Below are 27873 nucleotides of genomic sequence, written 5' to 3'. Positions count from 1 at the left end.
ACTTTATCATTTATATGTCATTTATATGTGGAAGTGAAAAGTAGGGCACATTAATATTGGAATTTCTCCTTTTTTCTTCTTAAAATCTGCACCCCTCTAAAGATCGAATTGTCTTTATTTGGCCACTGAAATAAAATTAGTTTTGACACCCCTGATTAAAAGTAATTAATTGAGCTGCTAACGTAACCCCACCCCTTTGCCTTTTCAATCTGCTGAGTCGTGAGACTCGTCCCTGGCATTACGTTCCTTCACTGTATTTAGTGGAAGACGACACGTTAATCGTCGGCAATTCACGTATCGCACAGATTCATCTTCAAGTTTCCTTGACGACGCCATCAACATGACGGAGTGTGGAAGGAATATGAAACAGCCGCTGCACAGACTGTGAAAACGTCTCCTCTGCAAGCCACACTACAGAACTCACTCACACGTGCTGTCCCTTATAGGAGACAGGCTTACTTACTTTATTTGAATTAAAAATATCAAGATTTATATCGTATTTGGAAATGTTCAGGAAGAAATATGGATATATGACTTTTGGTCCATATCGCCCAGCCCTACTCTACATTGAACAGGGTTTTTTTGACAGTCTGTGCAGTGATTGTTTCATATTTCATCCTTTTTATGCCATTTTTTCAAAGCTAAAAAGAAACTTTAAAATGTGTGTGTGTCCCCCACCCCGGGAACTTTCATGCTCCAGGTATTGCAGATGGTAAATGTGCTGTCCTCCTTTGTTTCCAGGATTTCTTTATTTTAAAAAAGCGTGGTTTATTTCTGCACCCTAAAAAGGACTGTGTGACGTCAGACACCTTTAAACCTGAGACACTAAGTGCATCGCGTTCACAAATGCAGCTTCAGGACTTGTTTTGCAATGTGAACGTGTGTGGCAGCCAAACGTCCCTCAGTGTGTGTTCTTCTCAGCTTGTCCCGTTTAAATCTGTCTTTTTTTAACACGCCGGCTGCCAAACTCACAGCCAAAGCTCCATCTGCTGCCCAAACACTTCAGATCCTGCGCCAAACGCGACGCGCGCTTCATGCACGCTGCACACGTTACGTTCCTTTTTAAATTATGAGGAGCTTAGAATGTTATACCTTTTCAAATAAGGCATTAGTATTATTATTATTATGCTGCTTTAAAACTCAGATCAGCTGCTGTAATTATAATACGACTGATAATCCTGCTATTTAACATTGACGCCTTTGGCACGAATGGCATTTCTTTGATTTCTTTATTGACATTAATGTAAATTTGACCCCAAAACAGTTTTGAATGCATTTATTTTACTGTCATTTTTAAGTAAAAAAAAAAAAGTATATATTTATGATTTTTAAATATTTTTAAATATTAATACAGACAAAAGAATGAAACATTAAATGTAATATTTAAACAATATGGGTATATGAAAGGTGTTGAAAATGCTTAAATATTAAAGTATTAATTTTTGAGTGAAACTAAAACATTTGTCCAAATAGTCCAGTTTTAAACCAAATTGTGTTCATTAAATCAAAAAAGGAACCAGTTTTGTTTTGACTACAGCTTAAGAATAATGGATACAATTTCTTACGAACTTAATTTTTTCCTAAATTGATTTGGTAAATCTTATTATCTTATTCAATATGAGTTAATGAAATGAATTTAAATGTAACATTTTACACAACAGATTATTTTATTTTAAATTATTATGTACAATGTATACAGTACATAATGTTGTCTTTTTTGTGTGTCCACATGATTTATTTATTTCATTCAGCAATTTAATATTAAGTGCACTTAAGGGTTTAAAAATAATCTGATTTTGTTTTGTTTTTTCCGGACTTAAAAAAAAAAAATAATTGTAATCTGTGGACACTTAAGGACAACATGCAAACCTCAATTTCAAATGTCTCGAGTAGTGAAGTGAAGTAAACTGTGAATTTCAAGGAGAATCCAAAGTATTAGCAGTTTTAAAACATAAAAAGTGTCTCAAAATGTCCCGTTTTAATGTTGCCAGTGAAACCAGTGCGTTTGACTCTCAGGTGTGTCACCTCAGTGGAATCCAGCATTTGGTGGACCTGCTGGACCACAAAATGTCTGAGGTCCAGAAGAGTGCCTGTGGTGCCCTGAGGAACCTCGTCTACAGCAAAGCCACCGACAACAACAAGGTGGCGCTCAGGAACTGTGGAGGAGTCCCTGCTCTACTCCGTCTCCTCCGCAAGACCACAGACAATGACGTCCGAGAGCTCGTCACCGGTACGTGATAGGTCTATATCAGATGCCTCTGAGGAAGACTGGCAGTTTTCTGTCGAAACATGTCAGGAGATTAAAGTACATTTCTGAAAAAAAATCAAACATTTTATATTTTACCAACTATATCTGGTATATTTAAGGGCCAACTTTTAATTTTGAAAACCCTAGTTGAAATGTTATGTTTTTGAATTGTATTTATTTGAATAGATGCTAATATTTATGCTCGGATATGATATAGTTATTCAAATTGCTGCTTATTTCAGGTTGATTTAAATTAATAATTCCCACGAAAAGTGTTTATATTTTTTAATATTACCAAAATTCCTGATATTAAGTTTCCGTGGAAATTTACAGGACATTTAACCCTAGGTGTGAGTAGGTTGGCTTCACAGAGGTATTTAACACTGTAAATCAGTATATTGTACCCTGCGTTGGTGTTAATGTTAAAAAAAGATGGTAGCGAAAGTGTCGCTCAATGTAATGGCAGTAAAATAACACTTTATTATGTTTTGTTTGTTAACGCTGGAGTTTTCCGTGTCACACAACATGTGACGTGTGTCTGCAGGCGTGCTGTGGAACCTCTCGTCCTGCGACGCTGTGAAGATGACGATCATCCGCGACGCACTGAGCACGCTCACCAACACCGTGGTCATCCCTCACTCGGGCTGGAGCAGCGTTTCCCATCGCGACGAGCACAAAGTCAAGTTCCAGTCGTCCATGCTGCTGCGCAACACCACCGGCTGCCTGAGGTAAGAGATCCACTCCTTCCAACTAGTGACTCAGCAATAATCTGACATGTATCCGACACATTGGACATGTAGCTGTTAAACTTCACATCGCAGTTCTCATCTTTCCAGTTCGATTAGCGTTGTTATAGCATAACATTCATTACCTAATGCAGGGGTTCTCAACCTTGGGGTCAGGACCCTATTTGGGATCACAGGACACTGGGAAGGGGTCGCCAGATTCCTTCAAGAAACTAAGAATATTTTTTGAACATTCAAGCCCATTTTTGCAGCTTATTTTTGCAACTACACCAAACTTGCCATATTTTAACCTATTTTCATCCCTTTTCTTGCCATTGCTACATTTCTCCCATTTCTGCCACTTTTCCATCAAATTTCAGTGTCTTTTCTAAACATTTTTTCCACTTTCAAGACATTTTCACTACATTTCCACCACTTTTCCCATTGATTATCACATATGTTGACTCATTGTCACTTTTAAACTTTTTTCACCTTATTTCACGCTTATTTTTTTGCCAATTTAACCACATCCACAGTTTGTCATTTAGTTTAAACAAATTATTTAAACTAATTTCTTATACTTTTAAGCCAATATGGAACCTTTTTTACCACTTATTTTTGCTCCCATCTATTCATTTTTGCTACATTTTCCCCATTTCTGCCACTTCTCCATCAAATTTCAATGCCTTTTCTGCAAATTTTTTCCATATTCGGCACTTAAAACCGACTTTTCCCACCTAATGTTGCATATGTTGACCCAATATTGTCACTTTTAACCTCTTTTCACCATATTTCATGCTTATTTTTGCCAATTTAACCACATTCACAATTTGCCATGTCTATTTTTTGCCAGTTTAAACTAAATGTTCCAATATAGACACTTTGAACTCTTTTTACCACTTTTTCTGTACGTTTTTGGCCACTCTAATTTGCAACTTTTAGCCAATTTCTGTGGTTTTTAAAATCCCATTTCACCACCTTTTTCCACCATTTTTGGTCACTTTTAACCCATTTTATTTCTGATTAAAACAAGGATTAACATCGTTAAGATATATGGTATATACCAGGGGTTCTCAAATGGTTTCACCCTGGGACCCGCAATTTTTTTTTTTTTTTTTCAGAATTCTTCAAACCAAGTTTTGTTTTTCGAAAATAGCTGTTGAAAACACACACACATACGTAATCTTTTTAAAAACATAAATCTATATATTTTCATGTGCAACATGCATTTCACAGCATGCCAAGTTTATTTCAAAATAAAAGACAAGTCCAACATGAGAGACATTATTTTTTTATTTATTTTTGACCAGCTGTCCGCGACCCACCTAGTACTGGTCCGCGACCCACTTTTTGGTGCCAACCCCTCAGTTGAGAATCACCGGTATATACTATGGTGCAAATAATATTAAACTTCCTGGATAACAGTGGATATTATTCAGATAAATAAATAAATGTGGTTCTCACAAATTCATAGAACAATGGACCATCATTTTGCTGACTTTATGGATGGACCCCAAAAATCTCTCCCCTTTATCCCCCCTTATAGATGACCCTGTCTCCACATGACTGTTCTTCAATGTTTAGGTCCCGGGCTGAAAAGGTTTAGAACCGCTGCTCTATTGCACTATCCATTAATAACTTGTCAATCGTTATCACTGACCTTTTGGGAAAAAACAAACAATGAAAACATAGACTTTTTTTTTCTTCACATACTGTATGTTTATAGAAGGCAAGTGAAGTTATGTTTATGGATTATTGATTGGTTTGGGCAAAATGACATCTGTAGCATCTGGACTGAAGCTGTAGATCTGATGACGAGAACCCTCAGGCTTCCCTCCGCACTCACTGAGCTGAGACGCTGTAGATTGATTATGAAGAAATGCATTGTGGGTTTTATTTGCTGATGTGCAGGCCTCCTCTCCTGTCAGCTGTGCTCCCATTGGAGGACCAACGCCTGCTTTACTGTATCCGGGCAGGGTTTAGGCCCCCATGTGGTGAAAGCACTACACTGCACCCTCTGAATTAATTTCTCAGTGTGTGTGTGTGTGTGTGTGTGTGTGTGTGTGTCACAGGAACCTGAGCTCAGCTGGGGAGGAAGCGAGGAGTCAGCTTCGTTGCTGTGAAGGTTTAGTCGACTCACTGCTTTACATCCTGAGAGCCTGCACCAACACATCCGACTACGACAGCAAGGTCCGTTAAAAACACAAACAACTGGGGTTTCAACCAGAGTTGGGGTCAATTATAATTGTATTTGTGTAATTGATAATTTATTACAATTATGACGGAATTGTATTTGGCATTGAAATCACATAAAAACTGTCATTAACAATTTAATTAAATTTAATGCAAAACTGGGGAACCATCATTCTGTGACTTACACATACGTCATTAACAATTATTAAAATATGTTTCATATCAAGTTTACCCATATTATTATTTTCAAACCCTTTTTATGTTTGTATGGACTTTTATCACAAAAATTTTGCACTAATTATGCAGTATTTCCAAAAATTAGGGCCAAAGTGAAATATTTTTGATGAAAATATTACAGCCTTGACCGTGTTATTAATTGATAGCGGAATTGATTTTAATGCACAAGTATTTTTTGGCACAAGGACAGTTTTAAAGAAAAAAATACAGGCCTTCTCTGTGGTTGGTAGGGGGTCATTACACCTAACATACTGTATTCTACCTTTATTTTGAAGGTAGAGGCTCTGCTCTATTAGGTATTAATTGAAAAAGCATGATGATATGTCATGGTTACAATATATGAAAAATATGTGCTTACAATGTGAGTCAATGGGGCAAATTTAGTCACGAGGTTACGAAGTGTCAGTATGATGCATGTCTCTTTCAACATTTCATACAAACAGCCTTAAAAATGACCAGAATACTGGGAGCTAAACAAATTAAAACACCCAAAATGTCACTTTTAGTCAAAAAGATGCTCCAAGAGTTAAAACTTACTTAAGTACAAATAAAATTACCCATAAAAGCAATTCAATTATAGTAACATGAGTATTTGTAATCTGTTACTTTCACCTCTGGCCCAATGTTGGCTTAAATTTACTGGTTGTTGGATGGATTCCTCCTCTCAGATTGTGGAGAACAGCGTCTGCACCCTGAGAAACCTCTCCTACCGTCTGGAGGTGGAGATGCCCTCCTCCCGTCTCCTTGGTAACCAGGAGCTGGACACCCTGCTGGGCTTCTCGTCTCCGGCCAAGGAGCTGGACTACCTCTGCTGGGGGAAGAGGAGGCGAGGCAGGAAGAGGGGCGGCTGGCCTGACGGCAAGGTAAATATCTCTATGGATGAATCTCCTTCAAAATAAAAGCTAAAACCCGTTGAAAACAGGTCTGCGACCCACTTTTGGGTCCACACACATCAGGTGAGGTCTGATGTTGATGGTGTGACTGGTCCACAGTGGGATGGTGTCGGACCAATCCCAGGGTTCCTGCAGTCCCTTAGGGGGGCGGAGCTTCTGTGGCACCCAATGGTGGTGAAGCCGTACCTGAACCTGCTGGCTGAGAGCTCCAACCCAGCCACGCTGGAAGGAGCAGCCGGGTCCCTGCAGAACCTCTCCGCCGGAAACTGGAAGGTTTGATTCCCACCTTGATGCTAATCATTAATGCTACATTTATTTTTGATTTATTTATTGTTGCATTTATTTTGTATTTATCCATGAGGATTCTTTTTTTTTTCTTATTTATTGAAACTCAATGATCCTTTCATTTTAAAATGTGATTTGTTATTTTTCACATTATTATATTTAGGTAGTAATAGTTATTACAGTGTTTTTCAACCTTGGGGTCATGACCCCAAGATTCAGGAAAATCTTAAACAAGCGTATTCTATACTTTGCCATTCTCAAATCTATATAAATCTAGTTTAAATGATTTATATAGATTTTCATCACTTTTTCTTTCTTTTTGCTCCTTTTAATGTATTTAGTAATGTACATTACTTCCATTTCTGCCACTTTTCTCTCAAATTTTAATACATTTTCTGCATATTTTTTCCACTTTGAAGACATTTTTTGGCACTTTCTACCACTTTTCCCACTGAATGTTGCATATGTTGACCCATTATAGTCATTTAACTACATTCAGAATTTGCCATGCCCATTATTTGCCAGTTTAAACTAATTCTGGTTTTGGCCACTCTTAATTTGCAACTTTTAACCAATTTTTAAATTTTTAAAATCCCATTTCACCACCTTTTCCACCATTTTTGGTCACAACAACCCATTTTATTTCTGATTAAAACAGGGATTTACATCTTTAAGGTGACTATATACTACGGCGCAAATAATAATACACTTCCAAGCTGCTTTTTGCTCAGAAATCTCCCCACAAACGGCTCAGTGCCTCAGTGTATTTCAGTATGACGGTATGTGTTCTCTGCAGTTCTCCGCCTACATCCGAGCAGCGGTGAGGAAGGAGAAAGGTCTCCCTATCTTGGTGGAGCTGCTGAGGATGGACAACGACCTCGTGGTGTGCTCCGTCTCCACCGCCCTGAGGAACATGGCTCTGGACAGCCGCAATAAGGAGCTGATAGGTGCGGCGCTGACGTCATTTTAAGGTTTTCTGTTCCTCATCCAGAGGTGACAAGTAACGAAGTACAAATACATACTTTAAGTACGTTACTGTACTTAAGTAGTTTTTTTCTGGTACCTGTACTTTCTTTTTTTGGCAACTTTTTACTTTGACTCCTTACATGTTAAAAATGAGCTTGTTATGTTTAAGACCTTGTCACTCAAACTAAACACGCCACTACTAGTCTGAGCTTTTTTCTGTTAAGCAAGCCCCGTAGTTTTATGGTTAACATTTTCACGTTTTTAATTTAAAAAATGTTAAACTCAAAGCTGCTCTTGGTTTAACTGAGCATTTGCATTATCTCTTTTCTTGACACATTTTTATCCACACATTTTATTTACTATGAGTGTTAAATTCTCCAGGTGTTCCAAGGTAACAGATTTAACGTGTTTCCATGTATCAGTGGAATACAAGTTCTTCTTCTTCTTCTTCTTCTTCTTCTTCAAAAAAAAAGATATGGAATTTGCTGGTTTAAAAACCCTGTCCTAGTGATTTTTTTTTTACTTAAAGGGGCAGTATTATGAAAAAATCACTTTAAAATGGCTTTGCAACAGTGATATATGTTCCTTTAGCCTTATTCACAGGGTCAAAGTTGAAAAAGTTCTGTTTCCTTTCCCTTGTTATTCCACATTTTGTGAAAAGTCAGCTCTAAACGGGCGAGTTGGATTTTTCTTTGTGACATCACATCGTGGAAACTCCTCCTCCTGACTATCCTCGCTCCTCCTACCCTATAAGAATGTGAGCTCTTCTCTCTCAGACTACCTTACAGGTAAAACAAACATAGTGAAGGCAGGTTGATATTACAGTTCATATCTTTACGTTCAGTATATAGATAAACCAAAGAGCGGTCACAACCAGTTTCACTTTTAGTAGCCTTTTGTATCGCCTTTATGGGATGATCTGACGAGTTTGCGGTCCAATGCGACGCAGCGGTTGGACAAAAGAATGGACTATCGTCACACACGCTGCTTCAGCAGGTGTGTGCTTACTCCATCGACTGTAAAAAGAATGGACGGGACAAGCTCCCCGGTGGAGTGAAGCTTTTGTTTTTAGCGGGAAAGATACTTATGTTCTTGGAGTAGCTGGGCTGAGTAAGCCATCAGGGCAGTACGCTAAATGGGCAGACTTTGGCGCCAAATGACGTCAAATTTGCAAGATGGATGCGCCACTAAGCGCCGTATTTTGGCTTCAAGAACATTGAGTGGGAAGAGCTACAGAGCGCCTGTCTTTAGGTGCGCTCTGAAAGACTTTGTAGAGGCTAAAACTCAGGCGAGTTTGGGAAAATAAACCTCAAATGCTATGCTGTTGGGGTTCTTAGAACAAATGGAGATCGGCGAAAAATAGCATAGCACTGGACCTTTAAGTACATTTAGTAGCATGTACTTTTACTCAAGTAAGGGAGCAACTTCAATACTTTCACTTTTACCAGTCATTTTTCATTCAAGTATCTATACTTTTACTTGAGTACTGAAGACTAGTACTTTTGCCGCCTCTGTCTGTTCTCATCTTATATAACTCTATATGTTTGACCTCACACACGCGCACAAAGGAAAGTACGCCATGCGGGACTTGGTGAGCCGTCTGCCCGGGTCCAACCCGTCGCTGCTGTCGGATGAAACGGTGGCGTCGGTGTGCTGCGCTCTTCACGAGGTCACCAGCAGGAACGTGGACAACGCCAAAGCTCTGGCTGACTGCGGAGGCATCGACAAGCTGGTGGACATCAGCAAAGGCAGAGGGAGAGGGTAGGGACACACTCAACACCATCGCAGTCTCTTCACCAATTTCCGTCTGTGTGTGTGTGTGTGTGTGTGTGTGTGTCTGACTCGCTGTGGGTTTGCAGGTTCTCCATGAAGGTGGTGAAGGCAGCGGCTCAAGTACTAAACACACTGTGGCAATACAGGGAGCTGAGGAGCCTTTACAAGCAGGTGTCACACACACGCACACACACACACACACACACACACACACACACACGTTTCTTTTCTCCCTATTAAAATCAGGAAAAAAATAATTATGATTTTAGAAAAACTAAAATGAAAATGGAAATATAGTTGAATAAATGAGATATATGATATACTGTTTTATTTTGAACAAATGCAATAATACAAGAAAAAATATTACAGATTTGAAGCAGATGGCTTCCCTTCAGAATAAAAACAAAACAAAACAATAATTACATGTATTACTGCACATACTTTTTATGTTCGAAAGGGAGTGGGTGTAAGCATAAACATATTAGTCCCACCCCTTTTCCTATTTGTTACTGTAATGTCAGACTTTTTCCCCTTTAAATTTAACAACTTATTCATATACTTTATTTATTGTTTACAAAAATCTGTGTATTTTAAAATGTGATTCGGAATTTCATGAAAAAAATAATTAAATTATTGTCTGTAAATATGTATTTCATTAATTTTCTCCTTTTTTTGTCTTTATTTTTCTTAATTAAACTACTTGATAATGCATTTCTGATTTTTTTTTTTCATGAAACTTTTTTTTTTGCTGTTCATGTGTTTTTAGCTTTTACTCAATAATGGTAGTTTTATTTAAATTTTTTAAATCTTACATTTGTATTTCCAAATTATTTTACATTTTGTAAAATAAATGTCCCATAATGTTATATTTTATCTGATTAACTCTGTGCAAATATTTATCATGTTACTTTTAGCTATATTCATAGCCTGTAGCCGTTATTTATTTATTTCTTAAAATATTGTTTACTAGATTAATACTTTGGTTGAATTATATATATATATATATATATATATATTTATTTATTATGAATACTACATTGTTTGTTGTATTATTCATTTGAGTGATTATACTCTTGTTTATATATATGTCCACATTTTCCTCTTTCTCTTATTGAAGTGGTGTGTTTGTTTGTTTGTTTGGTTTTTTTATAAACAGGACGGCTGGGACTACACCCACTTCCTGATGCCCGTCTCCACCTTGGAGAGAGAACGTTACCGCTCTCAACCCACGCTGCCCACCAGTCCTCTGCAGATGTCGCCTGTCATCCAATCAGGTAACAGATCCCTCAAAACATTTTTCAAATGTGTATTTTATTATCGTGTGTTTGATTTAGGAAAATTGCTTCTTCCGTCCCAGCATGGGAACGCTATGCCAATGATCAGTTCGACATGTTTTGGTTAGCTTAGCAAGTAGCAATGCTGACTGAGCTTGGTAAAAACGTAAAAAGGGGCGGGGCTATGTTATCAGGTCCACTTATTCTTTCAAAATGTCTTACGCGGCGACAAGTTATCGGGCCGATAATTATTGTCCATCTCTTGCACAGAAGCACAGACTTTGTAGTTTTTAAGCTCTTCACTTTCCTGTTTGCAGGCGGCAGCGCCACGTCGTCTCCGGCAATGCTGGGAATAAGGCGGCACAACTCCAACTATCCTCGAGCTCAGTCATCTATGCAACTGGACACGTACTACGGAGACAGTTTACACAAACGCCACTACACAGGTGAGCCTTTAAAACACGACTGTTTAGTGGTTGTTTGTGTGGTGTTGTAGACGCGAACCTGTTTTCATCACCACGTATTTTATTTTGACAGGGTCAGAGAGGAAAAGCCCGTATTTCATCGGCACGTATTCGTCGCAGTCAGGCGACGACTTGATACGAGACCAGGTGTGTGTGTATGTGTGTGTGGACATGTGGTAGTGATAACATCCTCGTTCTCATCACCTGTCTTTACTATCATCATCAGTGTCATCTTCCTCCTCATTGGTCACACTTTCATCATCCTTTCTCTCATCATCATCATCAGTGCAATGCTTTTGTCATAATCATTATTAGTCTCATCAAATTTCTCTTCATGACTCTCCTCTTCACCCTCCCCTTATTTATTATTACCATCTTTCTCATCATCATCACACTCATCCTCTTTATCCACACTTTAAAGTGGCAATAATGGGTCGACATATGCAACATTAGTTGGGGTAAAGGGTTTTTAAGTGCTGAAAAATGTCTTAATAGTGTGGAAAAAATGTGCAGGAAAAGGCATTGAAATTTGATGGAGAAGTTGCAGAAATGGGATAATGAAGCAAAAATGCATTAAAAGGAGCCAAAATATGGCAAGAAAAAGTGACGAAAATAGGTTAAAACTTGGTAAATGGTAAAAATAAGCAAAAATGGGCTCAAATTGTTCAAAGAATATTTGTTAACACTTAACATGAAGTTTTATACATATGGCTGACAAATATTCTTAGTTTCTGGAAGGCCTGTGGTGACCCCCTCCGAGTGTCTCATGACACCAAATTGGGTCCTGACCCCACGGTGGACAACCCCTGATCAAAATAGTCATCATCCTCATTTTCTTCATTGACTTTTGCGCCATCGTCCTTCTTTTTGCCATCCTCTTTCTCATCATTATCATTTTTTTTCCTTCATTATCAACATGATTCATCTCATTGTCGTCCTCCTGCTCATCATCGTCGTCGTCGTCATCATCATCATCATCATCATCATCATCAGTTTAAAATTACAAAGTGGCTAGCCGTACGTAGACGTACGGACAACCCCTGGTGCTATTTGTATGTGGCCGATGACGTTACCGGAAGTCATGTGACCATTCCATAAGGACAATACACGTACAAATTCACTGTGGCAAGAAATTCAAATCCACTACAGAAGGTTCGGGTTAGGGATAAGGTTAGTTAGTCCGTAATGTAGTTTAAGGTTAGGGTTAAGGTTAGTTAGTCCGTACCGTAGTTTAGGGTTAAGGTTAAGGTTCGTTAGTCCGTAATGTAGTTTAGGGTTAAGGATAAGGTTAGTTAGTCCGTAATGTAGTTTAAGGTTAGGGTTAAGGTTAGTTAGTCCGTAACGTAGTTTAGGGTTAAGGTTAAGGTTCGTTAGTCCGTAGCGTAGTTTAGGGTTAGGATTAAGGTTAGTTAGTCCGTAACGTAGTTTAGGAATCTACGTATTAATAGCAAACAGCACTACGTACAGATAGAATGTCGGTATATTGATACGTCTACGTGCGGATAGCCACCGCTTGGCGGATAGCCACATGATCGTTCTCCTCGTTACATTACCGTCGTCATCCTGCTCAGCATGCAATTAAATTTCCGCCAGAAATCCCGTCTTTGTATTTCGCGGCGTGACATCACTTCCTCCCACAGCAGGCGTCGGAGCCCTTCTACGACGAGCCTGACAGGAAGAATTACAACAGCTACCGAATGTACCTGTCGTCGCCTCGAGGCTTCGGTGAGGAGCCATACGAGGACGAGCCGGTGCACCTGACGCCGTCCTCGGCCGACGGCTACGCCAGCCAGACACTGCGCTTCAAGGCCAACACCAATTACGTGGATTTCTACTCCACCACCGGGCGGCGCCCTAACCGCGCCAACAAGTTCACCGACTCTCCAGACTCCTGGGTATAGGAGCCCTTCGTCATCATCGTTCCCGTGCGGATGCGTGAATGGATGCATGTGTGTGTGTGCGTCCGTGTAGAAACTGAGCGGAAGGAGCCGGGGCTGGAGCAGCAGCTTTTGACAAAAAATAGAAATTAAGTCATTTTTTTTTTATCTGACAGAGAAGAAAATAAGACAAATTCCACAGTTTGTGTTTGGAATCGGGACTCTTTTGCAATATTTACAATTTATGAGGTGTTTTTTTTTTTTCATTTGCACACTGAAAGCCATAACATTATGACCACATGCCTAATATTCTACCTGCTGGTAATAAATAAATAAATAACTAAATAAATATCAAAGCACCAAAACCTTCTATCTGCACTTTGGAACAATACTTGACCTTTGTTGTTGACACTTTATAACCTGGTATAGACCCAAAAAAGTGACCAATGAATCTGTTTTTATTTAGAAAATAAACTGTTTTACTGTTTGTTTGTTTTGTTGCTTTGAGGTTTAATTTTGATCAATTTTAGATCAAAACAACAACTTCAAACCACCTGCGTGATGAAGTTGATTTTTTTTTTTCCATCAAAGGATAACTTTACCAGCAGGAATTGTAGAGGCATACAGTAAATAATGATTTAACATTTAAAGCTTAAACATCAAAACGAATTATTGTTTCCTTTTTCTAAATGAAAGCTTTGTATTTTTTTTTTGTCCTTGTTTACACTGTAAACTCACTGCTGCAATCCTTTATTTCTTTCATTTTGGATATACATTTTTTTTTTTCTTCATTTATACACATTTTCGCCTGTAACTCCTTCCATCGTTTTTGTCCAAATTTCAACTATTAGGGTGTCAGAGTTAGTGTTTCTGCTAAAGTTTTGTCATCCATTCTGAATTAGGGCTTATATGTTGATTCTAATTCAAAGCCAACCTGCTCACATCAAAGAAAACATGCTGACATGTAAGAAACTGGTTTATGTCATAATGTTATGTCTTACTAATGTAATTACATTGTAACTTCAATTAACAGCTGTATAACACATTGGGGTGACAGTTGTAGATTTATACATGTATGAAAATTTGATAAATCCTAAAAATTGGTACAATATTTAATAATGTCAAAAGCTGCCTTCAGGTGCAGAAACCTCAGCTTTGACTTGATTGATTTCATTCTTCTTGGCAGTAAAACTGCGCAGTGTGTCGGCTGAATATCATCCTGACAGACCAAACCCAGGGCAAACACATCTGAGCCTCCTTGGACTGATTGTGCAGGGTTTGGTGGAAATAAGTGTCCTCAGCACATCATTAAATGTGTGGGGGGGAAAAAAAAAAAAAAACGGTGAACAATCTCACTCGACGCACTGGTGGACTCATCCTGTTGTTGTACTCTGTGTGTGGATTTCTATGTGATGGTGTGAAAAAGGTTTTTTTTTAATTATTATTTATGAAATATTTTTATTCATTTACTCGTGACCAGACCAAAATATCTGTCTGTTCTGTCCAACACTGATGATAATGACGTGCAATGTTCCACAGGAAAGTGTAAATGTAAAGGGAATAAAGAGTATATCATGGCGCCTCACACAGTTTTACTTATTCTCCACACACACTCAAAAATGACCTTAGCCCAATGGCTCCCAACATTAAAGACATTCTTTTTCATTTCTTCTTCCAATTCGGTTTTGATCACGTTTGTTATAATTCATGACAAATACAGAGTAGCCAGGATTAGTGACAAGTTTTACTGCATTTTAGTTGAACTAGATTTATATTTGACAAAGTGAAAGTACAGAATACGGTTGTTTAAGATTGTGTGTTGTTTTAATTTCAAATAAAAGAATAATAATGATAATTAAAAAGAATCAAAAATGTATTTACATTTTTTTGAAATTCCAGGCGACCCTATTTAAACTCCAGGTGACTCCACATAGGGTCCCGACCTTAAGGTTGAACAACACTGCTTTAGATGATTTAAAAGAGTTTTAACCAGCCTTGGTTACAAATAACTATTCTCTTTTTTATGTATTTTTGGGGTAATTTTGTGTATATTTGCTGCTGTGTGTGATTTCGTTGTCGTTTTGTTTGTTGTTTTTGGTCAATTTGTGTGTTTTTGTTGTGTATTTTTGTTGTCAGTTTGTGGGTTTTGTTTTGTTTTGTATGTTTTTGTTGTTTTGTATGTTTTTGGAGTCATTTTGTGTGTTCACACAAAATTAGACCAATGGCCGCATGTGGGCCCCGGACCGCCACTTGCCTGTGTCTGCCATATATAGTGCGAGGAGCCTACAGCTGTGTGACGTACACGAAGACATCGAACCGAACATCACCAACATGTTAGAAGTCCATGAGAAGACGCATCGTCCAATGTTACCATAGCAACAGGAGGAACTAAATGTAAGTAAGTATTAAAATGCATAAATGCACTTAGGGTACATTGTAACTTTTTTGGTTCAACCATTACATAGGACAGTACAGTTTAAAAATGCAGGAAAGACTATAGGTAACACCATATGTCCAGAAGAAACGCAATGGTAAAGATTATAAAAATGAAAGGAAAAAAACTTACATAATAAATGATTTTCAGATTTGTAAAATCTATAAACATGTGAGGCTTTAGAAAATACCAAGAAATACAAATGAATGACTTTGGACTGAGAAAACCACCATAATCTTTACAAAACACAACATGCAAACTGTTTTTTTTTTTTTAAAAAAAAGTCCTGAAAAAAGATATATTTATTTTGTTATTTGTTCTTCACACAATCACATACTGACCAATAAACAAATGGCATATAAACAGCTGTTTGTGGACTTCACAGTTCACTGCAAGAAATATACAGTATATAACATAAAAACATTTTTAAATGGGTTTTTTGAAGTGCTGGCTTTTTACAATTCTAACAACAGGTGGTGAGAATTTGGTATTATTTTTTTAAAGCATCAAATATTGCAGTTTTTTCTCACTGAAAAGTAATCAGTGTACCATTTTTAAATTTTCATGTTTTATTGATTTGGTTGAAAATTTAAAATCAAGGTACTGCGGCTTCATGTGCAGTCTGAACATAGACCAACCTTGGTGTGGCTCATACGCAGACGTGGAGCAGGGAGGAGGAGCAGTCTAGAAACTCACAGGAATTTGAATGTCTTTCTCAAGTCTGGAGATCAACCTTTCTTGTTATTTGTTCCTTTAAGGTCTGGATTTGAGCATCTCTTTATTGGACAGTGAGTTTTATGGCTCTGAGAAGCTCAATGAGAAGCAAATCCAGACAAAATCAGGTTTTATGTTGAGTCTCGGGCTGCAGAAGACGGACTTCTGAGTAAAGGTTCTCCCGTCCCCTCCTCTGCTCCACCAGGCTCTGAGTCTACGCTCTCCTCACGCCCTCGACGTAAGCTTCTCCTGGGGGCAGGAACCGGAGGTTTCCTACCTCTGACACTCCCGGCAGCTCCTCCTCGTTCCAGAGGAGGCGGGCCCCCAGGGACTGTCTGCTCTCTGATGATGTCCAGCCTCCTCATGGGTGCCACAGAGTGGGACGAAGAGCGATGTGAGAGACGATCCACCTCATCCAGAGCTGCAAGCACAGACTCAGGTTAGCATCTATGCCAAAACATTGAAATATTCTCATCATTAAATCATTTATTAGACAGTAAATGAACATGGCATTCTCAAAGTTGCTGTATTAGAAGCAAATATAAGAATTCATGCCGATTTGAATATAATTAAAAGAAATAATGGTGGTAACATTGAACAGAAGGTTTTTTTCAATTGAGTTACATTTTTTGTTGTAGTCGAATTTTTCAATAGGTTTGTGAGTCTGTTTATTAATTTATTTTACCTATTTATTTTTCTAAATTGATTTTGAATTTTTTTTAATTGATACGATAATCGCGTGCTGAAATATCGCTATATATAGCCAAATTGATTTTTATTTTTACTTGTAAAATATAATTTATTATATTATTATGTTACTTTTTGTGTGTCCGATGTTGTAGTGAGGAGAAGCCAGTAGCAGGAAGCTGGATTTTCTTTTCAAAATTAAAGTCTATTTAAATGCAACTTGAAACTGCAAAAACACTAACACACAGGAGTTCATAACTGCAGTTGGTAAATAGGCCTCACACAAAAGGTTGTGCTAATAAAATGCATTTTAAGAACTATTTCTTTTTTGTTTGCGTATCATCAGTTTTTTTCTAGTTACATGCCATTACTGGCTATCAAACTTTCCGCAAATATGTTTGGTTTTGTTAGTTGAGTGAAGTCATTTTTCTTCATTTTAAATTTCCATGATGCAGAAGTGCGAAGTTTTGGCAAAAAATGCAAGGTCCATTCGTTTTGGTTCCACTTGCTAGACATTCAGCCACCAATTTTGCGTTAAGAAATAAAATGGAAATGCGTGATTTTGTCTCAAAACATATAGCTGAGAATTAAGAACGTGGAATGTTGATATTTTCCATTTTTTTGTGTAATTAGGACATTTTATAGCAAGATTTTGCATGAAATTTGACATTTCCATCTCTTGACATGTCATTTACACACAAGACATTCCCCAAACATGCATTCGAGGGTGTATTTTATCTCAAATTTTACTTTCCACTCAATTTATGTTTCATAATAATAATAAATAAAGTAATAATGATAATATTTCTATTTCAGGACATGAATTCAATAATTATTGTCCATTTTCCATGATCACGCAATGAACCACTTATTATTGAATGGGAACACAACATTATTGGACTTTGTTTTCAGGGAACTGACCATGGCTTCGTCTTCTGAGGGGAAAGGCAGACTCCAGGTCACTACCAGGTTGGAGGGAATAGTACTTTTGGGATCTGGGAACACTGTTGGATGGCTAAGGGAGAAGGATGAGCTGAGTTCAGGTAGGAAAGCAGTGCGTGAAGCTCCTTCTTATGGAAAAAAAACGCTCACCAGCTCCCTTAAACTCCCGGATCCGAGGCTGCGCCTGATACTGGCGTGGCGGCGGATCAGGATCTCTCGGGTTTGGCTGTTGTCAGGCAGGTTGTATCTGTTTGTGTAAGCAGTCGTCTGGAAAACATGAAAAGTATATTTACACAAAGACATGGGCCCTACCATCAATTAGGTCAGTTTTAAGCAAAGAAAACAAAGAAAAAATACGCAATATTTGCATTTTTTCTCACTAAAAATTTTACTTTGACCTCACTTTGTTGACAAAAACACCCCACACTTCTGCACTAATTTGTGTCCTATAGTGCAGTGTTTCTCAAACGGGGGTATGCGATAGCACTACAGGGGGTACTTGGGAAAGAGAAAGTGAGTGGAATATTAACAAATGTGAGCATGAAAAATATGGATTTCATAATGTTTATATTTAGTTAAAAATTGTAGTTAATAATGTATATAGTATAATAATGATGATGGAAATGAAAATATAACCGTGAATCTTGGTCCCACACTAGGCGGGAGATGACCGTAAATGATAAAAACTATAGAAATAAATCAATTCAGGAGGCATTAAATCAGGGTTTCTCAACCTTGGGTTCGTGACCGCGTGTGGCGTCGTCTGGAATCCTATTCTATTTAAATAATATGAACTACAAATACAGTATATCTGAGCTGCTGCAACTTGTCACTAATCCTGGCTGCTTTCTATTTGTAACACAATAAAACAAACACTAATTCTAGAAGAAAAAAAGAGTCTTTGGGGCCACCTGAATTTTTTTATTTTAATATCAAAATGAGGTCACGACCAAGAAAAGGTTGGGAACCACTGTGCTAAAAACTGTTTCATTCCACACTTACAAAATGATATTATTTAAAAATGTTATCACTATTACTGGTATTCTGAGGAAAAAGTTGTAGTCGTACAAAGGGAGTGCTTGGATTCAGAAATAAGAGAAAGCCAAAAAAGTTTAAGAACCCTTGCTATAGTGTAAGGAATTGTGTCATATACCACTGTGAAATGTTCTTTTTGGACTATTGATTGCAGCAAAGTGGAGTGTTGTCATGCTGGGATACCTTCTGTCTGATCTTGTACATATTCTTTGCCAGAATGTCGTGCATCTTCCTCACGTCAGCAGCCAGGAACTTCTTTTTCGGTCGAGATGAATCTCTTTTTTCATCGCTGAGGAGAAACAAAGACAATAAACGGACCGTTAGCCCTTTTTCCGCAGCTGTTGGTGCTGCCCTTCATTCAGTTTCGTACATGCACAGTCACTTACTGAAGGGACACTATAGAGGGCGCTGCACTGAGGTCTCCCATTGGCGTGTCCAGCAGGTCGATGGCACTTTGCAGCTCCAGCTTCTTGTACAGCGACACAATGCTGGACTCTGCCCTGTTGTCCCGCAGCAGGATCCGCCTCAGGATGCGATCATTGAACTTCTTAAACCTTAGATGATAAAACTCACTTTGACTCTCTGTTACTAGGAATACTGCGTGGGATAGGAGTGAAGGAGGAGTTTCCTACTTGTCTTTCCAATAGTAATGACTCCACTGGCCACACAGATCCTCAACGCCACTGACCACATGCTCCATCATCTAAACCAGAAACACAACAGACGAGTTTAACAAGGGCAAAAACACACGGTCATCACCACCATCTCTATAGACTGATATCTTTATTTTATATTTAATTAGGAATGCACAATAAATAAAAATGTGGTAACGTGCTATGCTAACGAAACAAAAACATACAAGGATGGTCAATGGTATGTGTGAAAAGTCCCCGGAGGAGGGAAAACATCTTTCCTCTATCCGCCACCTAAAAGAGAATGCAACTTTACAAAACCTGGGCTTGGTTCTCACCCTGGAGTGGACTTCCACGTTGATGGTTTTCAGGTCTTTGTTCGTCCTGCGAATGTTGATGTACTCCACGATGGGCCGGATGCTAATTCCCTGCAGAGGTAGAATGTAAAGGGGAAAATGATCAACAAGGGTTCAGCGTCCTGTAGCCAAAGGTCTCTGAATCTTAAGGTTTTGTTGAATTTCTTTTAATTGTTGTGATGGCAAGATTGGGATTTTTTGGAGGACCTGAAAACTGATGAGTAAGCAAAAACATGCATATTTACAGTACCTGGGTATTATTCATTGGTGCTGTGGTCAATTTCTCTCTAAAGTTTTGTCTTATAATTTCCTGATCTTCACCTTTCCTCTCTTATCTTTTCCTTTTTAATCTCTTTTCCTAAACTCAACTTTTATTTTGGATAAATAACTGACAGACAACTGAACTTAGTAAAAGAAGAACTATCCAATCCATGGTCTTCCGCTAATACCGTTTGCCTGGTTCAGACTGAAGAAAACTCATCCTGTACTTGTTATCATTTTCATTGGATCATTACCCAAAGCTCATGACCATAGGTGAGGATTGGAGCGTAGATCGACGACTTAACCGAGAGCTTCGTGTTCTGGCTTAGCTCTCGCCTCACCACAACGGGTGCTTAAACATATGTATTGCAGACGCCATCGATCTCCCACTCCATCCTACCCACAGTACACTCATGAACAGAATCCTGAGGTACCCAAACTTTTGCGCTTGGGGCAAGACCTCTCCCCATGAACTGGAGTAGGAAATTCACTCTTTTCAGATTAAGAACCATGGCCTGAGACTTGTGGATGCTGATCCTCAACCCAGCAGCTTGACACTCTGCTGCAAATAGACCAGTAAAAGTTGGAGGTTGTTGTTAGACTGGGACAAGAGAAAAACATCATCGGCAAACAGTCGAGACTAAATACTGTGACCCTGAACTCGACAACCTTCACCACTTGCTGTCCATAAATATAGTGAACGAAATCTGTGACAAAGGGCAAGTATTTGAGTTATAGCCAGCAATGTGGACCAGACCCTTGGATCTTTGGTTCTGGTTTTAAATGACCATTAACTATTAGGGTTCTTCCAGACAGGACGCATCTAAAGACATGGTCAAAAGACTAGGATCTGGGCAAGGATTAAAAATGTCAAGTGATTGATTTTCAGTGGAACCTTTGACTCATGTTGAATCTAAAGAATATGAACTCCCACTGCTGACCTGTATGAAGACAGTGAAGATAATAATGGCGATGGAGGCGGTGACAAAGAGATTCTTTCTGCTGAAGTTCTCAGGTAGAGTGAAGACCAGGGCGAAGCAGATGGCCCCTCGCAGGCCACCATAGGCCAGTCCAAACTGGTCTTTGAAGTTAAAGGTGATGGTCCTGAATGGGTTGACGATCTGGGTCAGAACCAGGATGCCTGTGTACAGAAAAATCTTCAGATTGGCATGAAATGGTGTAGGTGAATATTGGTTTTCACAGCAGCCTCACCGATGCCTCTCCAGACAAACGCAAACAGTAACGTGAACAGGATGTAGGCCCAGTTCCACTCATGCTCCGTTGTTATGGTAACCACACCCAGGAAGAAGAAGATGAGGGTCTCGGAGATGGTGGCCAACATCTTGACCACGTGTCGGATGGTTGTGCATGACCTCTGGGACACGTTCTCTTCCACGTAGTACTTCATGGTGACAGCGCACATAATGATGCTGCACACAAGAAGAAGATCAGTCTCAAACTCTGATGGACTTTGATCGGTCAGAATAGAGAAACAATCGCATTCGGAAGATCTTTTAGTCAAGAATAGTTGAATAAGAAGTAGTACTCCATGACAAATCAAGGCGATATTTTATGATGTGCTTTGTAATCAGAAATCATTATCACTGTTCAGTGATACTGAACACCCCTTCAGTGATCTGCAATAAAAACCCTGATCTGATGTGATTCTTTGGCTGTCGACCACTCACGCCAACACGCTGGAGATGGCGAAGAGCTCGGCCACCAGGTAGGCCAGGTAGCTGAACATGAAGACAAAGAGCGGCTCGATGGAGCGCGTCTTGTGAGTGAAGCGCGTCGTGAAGGCCGCGACAAAGCCGAACAGCAGACCAAACAGGACTCCGCCCACTCCGACCACCAGGAAGCGAGCCATGCCCAGGAAGACATCTGATGACTCCACCACTGGCATGTCGGCCAGGAAGGTGAACATGTTATACAGCACCTGCAGGTAAGAAGATGAACAGTCATCCATTCATTCCCTCAATCTACACCATCACTAACATGTTGGTGAGGAAGGTGAACATGTGCAATAGGAGTGAGAAGTTTCTTCATTTATTATGTCAAAAGTACTTACAGATTTTAACAAAGATTTAGCCAAAGATAGACCTTACGCTATGAAAAATTCAAATTTGACACAGTTCTGTCAGATGGGTTTGAGTTTCATCCGGATCATATCCTAATAGCGCAATTTATCGTGATTTTTAAAAAAAAATTGGGATGTCCATACATTTGGACCTACTGTATCATTAATAATGGGTATATAAATGTCTTCCAAGTCTTTTGTTGCATTTAAATATCTTTCGGTTTTCTTTGTTAATTTACAAATTTGGTTTGATGCCTCTGACCCTCAAATAAACTGCTAAGATTAGGACATATTGAAGAAAAGTGTTCAGTGATCTCTGTGCAGCAGCATGGGCAGCTGGTGGGCCGCGGCCCACATGCAGCCCTCAACCTAATTTTGTACGGCCCTCCCAAAACAAACATAAACAGAGTTGTTATTCAAGAAGTTGTAACACCACCCTATGCACAAAATGAGTACATAAACACACAAAACAGGAAAATACACAAAATAACTCCAAAAAGACAAAGACACAAAACCACATGAAAAGTCTCCAGAAACTCAAAAAACACAAATAATCAATAACACACAAAATGACTCCAAAATACACAAAATGTCAGGAAAAATGCACAAATTAACAATAAAAACACATAAAGGAATGACAATAGTACACAAAATGACTTCAGTGGGACACAAAACAACATCAAAAATTGACAAAAAGACTTTGAAAACATACAAAATGAATGAAAAACACACAAAACCCTTTGTTTTTTTCCAGTATTGATGCTAAGATTGGTCATTTCTCATTTTTAAAAATTGCGCCATGTCAGACAATCCCATTTTTTCCCGCCCACACTCTGTTAGAAAAGTTGCCCGTCTCTGTTTCACAGAGAGTTTCAGTCGGAGCGTTCAGTGTAAAAGTGAAACTGTCAACTGAAACCTGGCAGAACGCAGATTGTTTTTACTGGGACTGACAATCCTGAACTGGTCAGACGAGACTGAAGGAAGCCGATCATTCAGATGTGCTGTCACTGAGCATGAAAACAAACAGATGAATTTTTTTTCAGTCTTTTCATTTCCTTTATACAAATATTTAGATTTTGACCATTTTTTATTCTATTTTCATTTTTTCTTTATTCATTTGTCATTTATTTACAATATTTTTCACATTTTATAGCTCAAAAAAGAATTGCTGTTACATAATTCATAAACACAATCAATTTTCCTATTTTTACATTAGGATTTTTTTTTCTCAAAGTTGTTAAGGAATGTTTTATAAGATGATAATATTAGTAGTAATACTAGTCGTGCGTGAATCCACTTTCAGCTATTTATTGTAACAAATAATGACGTTTAATAATCTCGGCGTGCACTTACCACCGTGACGGCGTCATTAAAGAGTCCTTCTCCAAAAATGACGATGTAAATCTGCTCGTTGACGCCGATGTCCTCGAACACGTTGAGAGCAGCTACAGGATCCACCGCAGAGATGATGGACGCAAACAGCAGGTTCTCCTGCAGCAGGAGACAAGGAGCACAGGTGAGATCATACAGACCTGCAGATCAGAAACTGGAAAAAGGACAACAATGGAACCTGTATCAAAACCTACAGTATGTATGTGTCAAACCTAGAGAAAAGTCAGGAGATGTATGATCTGTTCTATCTTTTCATTTTATTTTTTTCTGTAAAGATGTTGTTTGTTGGTTTCACTGTTATTGCAAGGGTTTAACATTTTATAAATAAGTTCATTAATTCCTAATATCTCAACTGCTGCTTCCACAACCGTCTTAATTTGATCACTTCTCATTTTCGGTTGCAATGCAACGTTCATGATCTTGCAAACCAAGGCAGTAAAGTTGACCTGATCAACTATCAATGTGTCATTGTTGATCTTTTCCAGGTTCTGATTTGATGTTGGGACTGCAGGGAACCTCTGCATGTGATTGAGATTCTCCCTCATATTGTTTCTTACATGCACATTACTCACTCTCTTTTACCTTTTGAAGTGCATCAGCATAAAATACTTGGTTCATGACTTTGTATTTCTGTACCTCTCCGCAAAGACTTTCCCGTCCAAAGAATCGTGTTCTTTGATGTGAGTAGTTTGGCTTTGAAGATGATGTCTAACCTGATAACATCTCCTCTGTTCCACCTCACCTGCAGGTTTATATCCTGAACTCCAAACACTTCAAACTGACAGATGGCGTACAGCGACAGGCCGATTCCTACGCTGTTCCACAGCGTTCCCACCACGGCGTACCAAAGCACCGTGCCCACATTCTCGTAGAAGGGTCGGGTTGGCATGAAGTAGCCGTTGTCCAGCACAATGGGAGGCAGCATGTAGAGGAAGAAGACGTCAGTGTCCAGAACAGCAGGAGGCTCTTCTTTCACAGAGTGCATGATGGCACCGACGATTAGCCCGATGCTGATCAGAAGGCAAGACTCCGGGATCCAGATGGTGATTTTATGGTAAATATTGAAACCTGGAAACAAAAATTAATAAATGTAGGCTTTTCATAAGAATTACTTATCAGAATTAATTGAGTAATGGAGCAATTTAACTTACTGTATAATATCTAAATATGAATATTTGCATCCAATCAAAAAGAATACAATAAAAAAACATAACATTTCAACGAAGGTTGCAAAATTATGGGAATTTTCAATGGTGGAGACTTTCCATGGGAATTAATGAGAAATTTAAAAAATTGAAAGTTAATTCCCATGAAAAGTTGTGGGATTTGGAGTCATGGAGAAGTGTTTTTACTTCATTCTGATATCAAGGGAAATATGGGAAACAAACTGGAACAAAAATGGTTTCAAGAGAATCACTGTCTTCCTCATTCAGGCAAAGAAACACAAGAAATCACAGTAATAATGATGTAAAATCACTTCCGTCTATAGGACTTCATATCCCACAATGCAATGAGGGAAGATGTCAACAAATGGAGTGTTTAGAGACTTTCAAGCACCTTTTTCCTTTCTTTTTGGAGTAAATGATGTTCGATTTATCGACCTATGAGACATATGCTTGGATTTTATCAAATAGAAAAAAAATATTCGTGGTAGCAGCTTTAAATTTGACGCCTATTTTCAGCCCTAATAGCAATAATGTCAATTTTTTTGCCTAAATGTTTTTAAGTAATTAAAAATTCATCAAGTGACAAAAAAAGTTAGAACTGGCCACTAATCTGTGGATTTCTCTGAGCGTTTTAAAACCTTTATTTTTAAAACAGTGGCGTTGCTCTTTGGTTTTTCCTTCTTACTTTCAATAAAGAGCCTTGTAACTTCTAAAAAAAATAAATAAATAAATGCTCCATTGTCACAAAACTGAAACTGCACCAAGGTGCAGCAGGTTACATACCTCAGTGGTCCAGTTAGGTTGATTTGTAGTCTCTCAGGAGCCAATAATATCAAGAGAAATGGTTTATTTTTTTTATACGTTGAATGTAACAACTATTTATTGTTTGACTTCAGAGGTAAAAAGTTGAGATTGTTACCTTTACAGGAAATTAAAGTATTTGCATGTTTCCCAAAGTAGTTAAAACTAGCATGTTTCGTTCCTTGTGGGTGTATTGTCAATGGTCATCTTACCGATTTTGGAGAAGGATGCCAGTAGCACCCACAGAGTGAACTCAAAGGGAACCTGGATACGAGGGTAGTCCATGGTGAAAACGGGAAGCCTTCCTCTCTCCTCCTCCTCGGGGTACGCCTGGGGCTCATGGTCTCCATCGTGGAAAGGTTTGACGTTCTGAAGGTTTGTTGGAGGAGAGGGTTTTGACACCTCGAGCTCAGGTTTCCCGCCAGCGTAGCAGGAGAAAACGAGGAGAAGAGCAAACCACGAAGAACCGGATCGTGCCCACATGTCTACAGTCCCTTTGATTTCAAACCACAGTCAAAAAAGTTCTTAATTCTGCTGTAAGCATGTGTGAACCCCACACTTCATGTCCACTGAGACACCCTAACACAAATTCCTCTGTATAATCCAAACACTTCCTTCCAACAGAAGCCAACGAGTTGTGGTTTGAACCGTCTGAGCTGCTCAATGGGTGGAGCTGGTTAAAAAAGGACATTGAAGACAATTTGCCGCGTGCACAACAGGTACAGCCAGTGTGACAATGCAGTGCTGCAGGTCTGAGCACAGCTGGAAGTGCAGGTTTTAGAGGCTGAGAGTTTAAATCACACACTGTAAGACCAGCGAATGTCAGCAAGTGGCAGTAGAGAAGCATGTTTCAAAGAGTCATGAGGAATTAAGACAGACTATATGAGGTCAGGCACTGATTTTGGACGTGAAGGCCTAGTTCCAGTTCATCCCAAAGGGCCTTATCCTCAAATTGTTCTCACAAAGATGGAAGCATAACAATGTCCAAAATGTGTTAGGTATCCTGATGCTTTAAGATTGGTGTTTACTTGAGAACCCTGAAAAACAATTGTGGCCAAATACTTTTGTCCATGTACTGTATGTCCATTGGAAAACACACACACACACACACACACACACACACAAAAAAAAAATAAATCGCTAAAGTACCGAGAAAAAAACCCAAACCCATTTCTATTTGAATGCTAGAACGCTGTGGAGAACATGCAAACGCCATATCTCTGTAAATGCAACACTCGGAAATGTCCACCTGTGTGACTTTCACTGTTATGAAGTTAAAGAAGCTGGAACATATAGATAAAAAATAAAATTAAAATAAAGAATAGCAAAAAACTTGCTCAACATGATTAAATAATTTGCATTGACAGAAAAACCATAGCCCCCTTTAAATCTGTATTCTACATTAAAATATCCCCTTTAAAAGCATTTATGTATGTATTATTTATTTTATTTTTTATTTGTCTCTATTTTGTTCCTCTGTGTAGATCAAACTTGTGGTTTTGACTTTAATATGCTATGCTATATATATTGTTCTATTGATCGTTGTTATCTGCATATTTAACTGTGCACTTTTGCTCAATAAAAAAAACCCAAAATGAACTTTATTTTCGGTGTGCGTCGCCCCCCTGCGTGATGACGTAGTTGCAATGACCCGCAGGGGGCGTGGCCTCCCCGCAGACTGCTGCAGTTAGATGTCTAGAGTCTCGGAGAGGAGGAAAGACTTCCTGCGTCTTTGATAAGTTTTTCCGTCTGAATTCAACATTTCTCACAACACGGGGCTCGGCCGGTGAGTAGCGACTGTGTACACAAGCTCTGACCGTGTTTGGGTGTCTGAGAGGCGGATTAGTTTGGTGTGAAACCTCGTCGCTGCTGACTTTTATGGCAACAGAAGACGAGACATGATACAAGCTCCGAGTATCATCACAGAGCACCGGGCACCACGTGACCCTGTGCGCGTGCTCTGCGTAACTCAGGTGTGTGCGTGTGTGTGCGCGTGCGTCACATCCTGCAAAGCCATCCGTGCGTGTGTAAATGCAATGTAAACATCTGTCATCGCTTTGTATAAACGTTCAAGCTCTGCATGCTCTTGCAGCAGTGGTTCTCAACTCATGGGTTGGGACCCAACAGTGGGCCGCAGACTCATTTTTAATGGGTCATCATCACCTATGGAATTATCATGTTTTATTTTTTTATTTATTTATTTATTTATTTTTTATCATGTTTTATTTTGAAGGCAGTACAACACAATGCCATTTGTTCCAAAATTTGACAGTATTTTTTTTTTTTTTTTTTTGACCTAAAATATTTATTTACCTAGTGAAAGTCATCTGATGGTAATATTTAGTTAAAATTTTGAATTGTAAATATTGCTGATTTGTTTTTGGGGTTTTTTTACCCAGTGCAAACTGGGACCCAAAAGTGAGTTTCAGACTTATTTT

At 38.8% G+C, this 27873-nt stretch overlaps 3 protein-coding genes across 13 annotated transcripts in view; 2 read left to right on the top strand and 1 right to left on the bottom strand.

The window, feature by feature from the left end:
• The window catches only part of LOC114474068 (plakophilin-4-like), a 36078-nt gene extending 21558 nt beyond the window's left edge, over window positions 1-14520 (top strand). For 2 of the 3 annotated variants that reach the window (XM_028464033.1, XM_028464023.1), the window contains exons 11-22: window positions 2017-2230; window positions 2793-2976; window positions 5046-5163; window positions 6072-6266; window positions 6396-6569; window positions 7378-7528; window positions 9116-9308; window positions 9407-9491; window positions 10477-10594; window positions 10912-11040; window positions 11132-11205; window positions 12699-14520. In XM_028464033.1, coding sequence (XP_028319834.1) covers window positions 2017-2230; window positions 2793-2976; window positions 5046-5163; window positions 6072-6266; window positions 6396-6569; window positions 7378-7528; window positions 9116-9308; window positions 9407-9491; window positions 10477-10594; window positions 10912-11040; window positions 11132-11205; window positions 12699-12959 — 1896 coding nt within the window. In that variant the 3' untranslated portion in view covers window positions 12960-14520. Of the gene's footprint in view, window positions 1-2016; window positions 2231-2792; window positions 2977-5045; window positions 5164-6071; window positions 6267-6395; window positions 6570-7377; window positions 7529-9115; window positions 9309-9406; window positions 9492-10476; window positions 10595-10911; window positions 11041-11131; window positions 11206-12698 lie in introns of those variants that run through there. The other variant, XR_003675342.1, reaches the window with a different exon arrangement.
• A 1201-nt stretch (window positions 14521-15721) lies between these two features.
• Window positions 15722-26171, bottom strand: LOC114474102 (sodium/hydrogen exchanger 2-like). The gene is made up of 13 exons (XM_028464133.1): window positions 25648-26171; window positions 24211-24536; window positions 23430-23567; window positions 21685-21935; window positions 21209-21426; window positions 20938-21137; window positions 19718-19807; window positions 19380-19450; window positions 19134-19301; window positions 18931-19036; window positions 17863-17979; window positions 17692-17785; window positions 15722-16504 (listed from the first exon to the last, which is right to left on the bottom strand). The coding sequence occupies exons 1-13, from the start codon at window positions 25916-25918 to the stop codon at window positions 16215-16217; spliced, it is 2340 nt and encodes a 779-aa protein (XP_028319934.1). The 5' UTR covers window positions 25919-26171; the 3' UTR covers window positions 15722-16214.
• A 926-nt stretch (window positions 26172-27097) lies between these two features.
• LOC114474074 (type I inositol 3,4-bisphosphate 4-phosphatase-like) overlaps window positions 27098-27873 on the top strand; it is a 30857-nt gene continuing 30081 nt past the window's right edge. For all 9 annotated transcript variants that reach the window (XR_003675343.1, XM_028464120.1, XM_028464102.1 and 6 more), the window contains exon 1: window positions 27098-27221. The gene's annotated coding sequence lies outside the window, so the exon portion shown is untranslated. The remainder of the gene's footprint in view (window positions 27222-27873) is intronic.

Source organism: Gouania willdenowi, chromosome 2 (genome assembly GCF_900634775.1).
Source record: "Gouania willdenowi chromosome 2, fGouWil2.1, whole genome shotgun sequence".
Classification (NCBI taxonomy): domain Eukaryota; kingdom Metazoa; phylum Chordata; class Actinopteri; order Blenniiformes; family Gobiesocidae; genus Gouania; species Gouania willdenowi.
Note: the sequence above shows the minus strand (reverse complement) of the source record. Positions and strands in the feature narration are given on the sequence as shown.

Excerpts from the sequence above, each read along its gene's own strand:
- LOC114474102 (XM_028464133.1), bottom strand. The coding sequence starts at position 25,918 with ATGTGGGCACGATCCGGTTCTTCGTGGTTTGCTCTTCTCCTCGTTTTC. Across the intron at positions 21,936-23,429 it reads TTAATGACGCCGTCACGGTG|GTGCTGTATAACATGTTCAC; the intron begins GTAAGTGCACGC and ends TCTTACCTGCAG. Across the intron at positions 21,138-21,208 it reads GTTTGTCTGGAGAGGCATCG|GCATCCTGGTTCTGACCCAG; the intron begins GTGAGGCTGCTG and ends TTCTGTACACAG.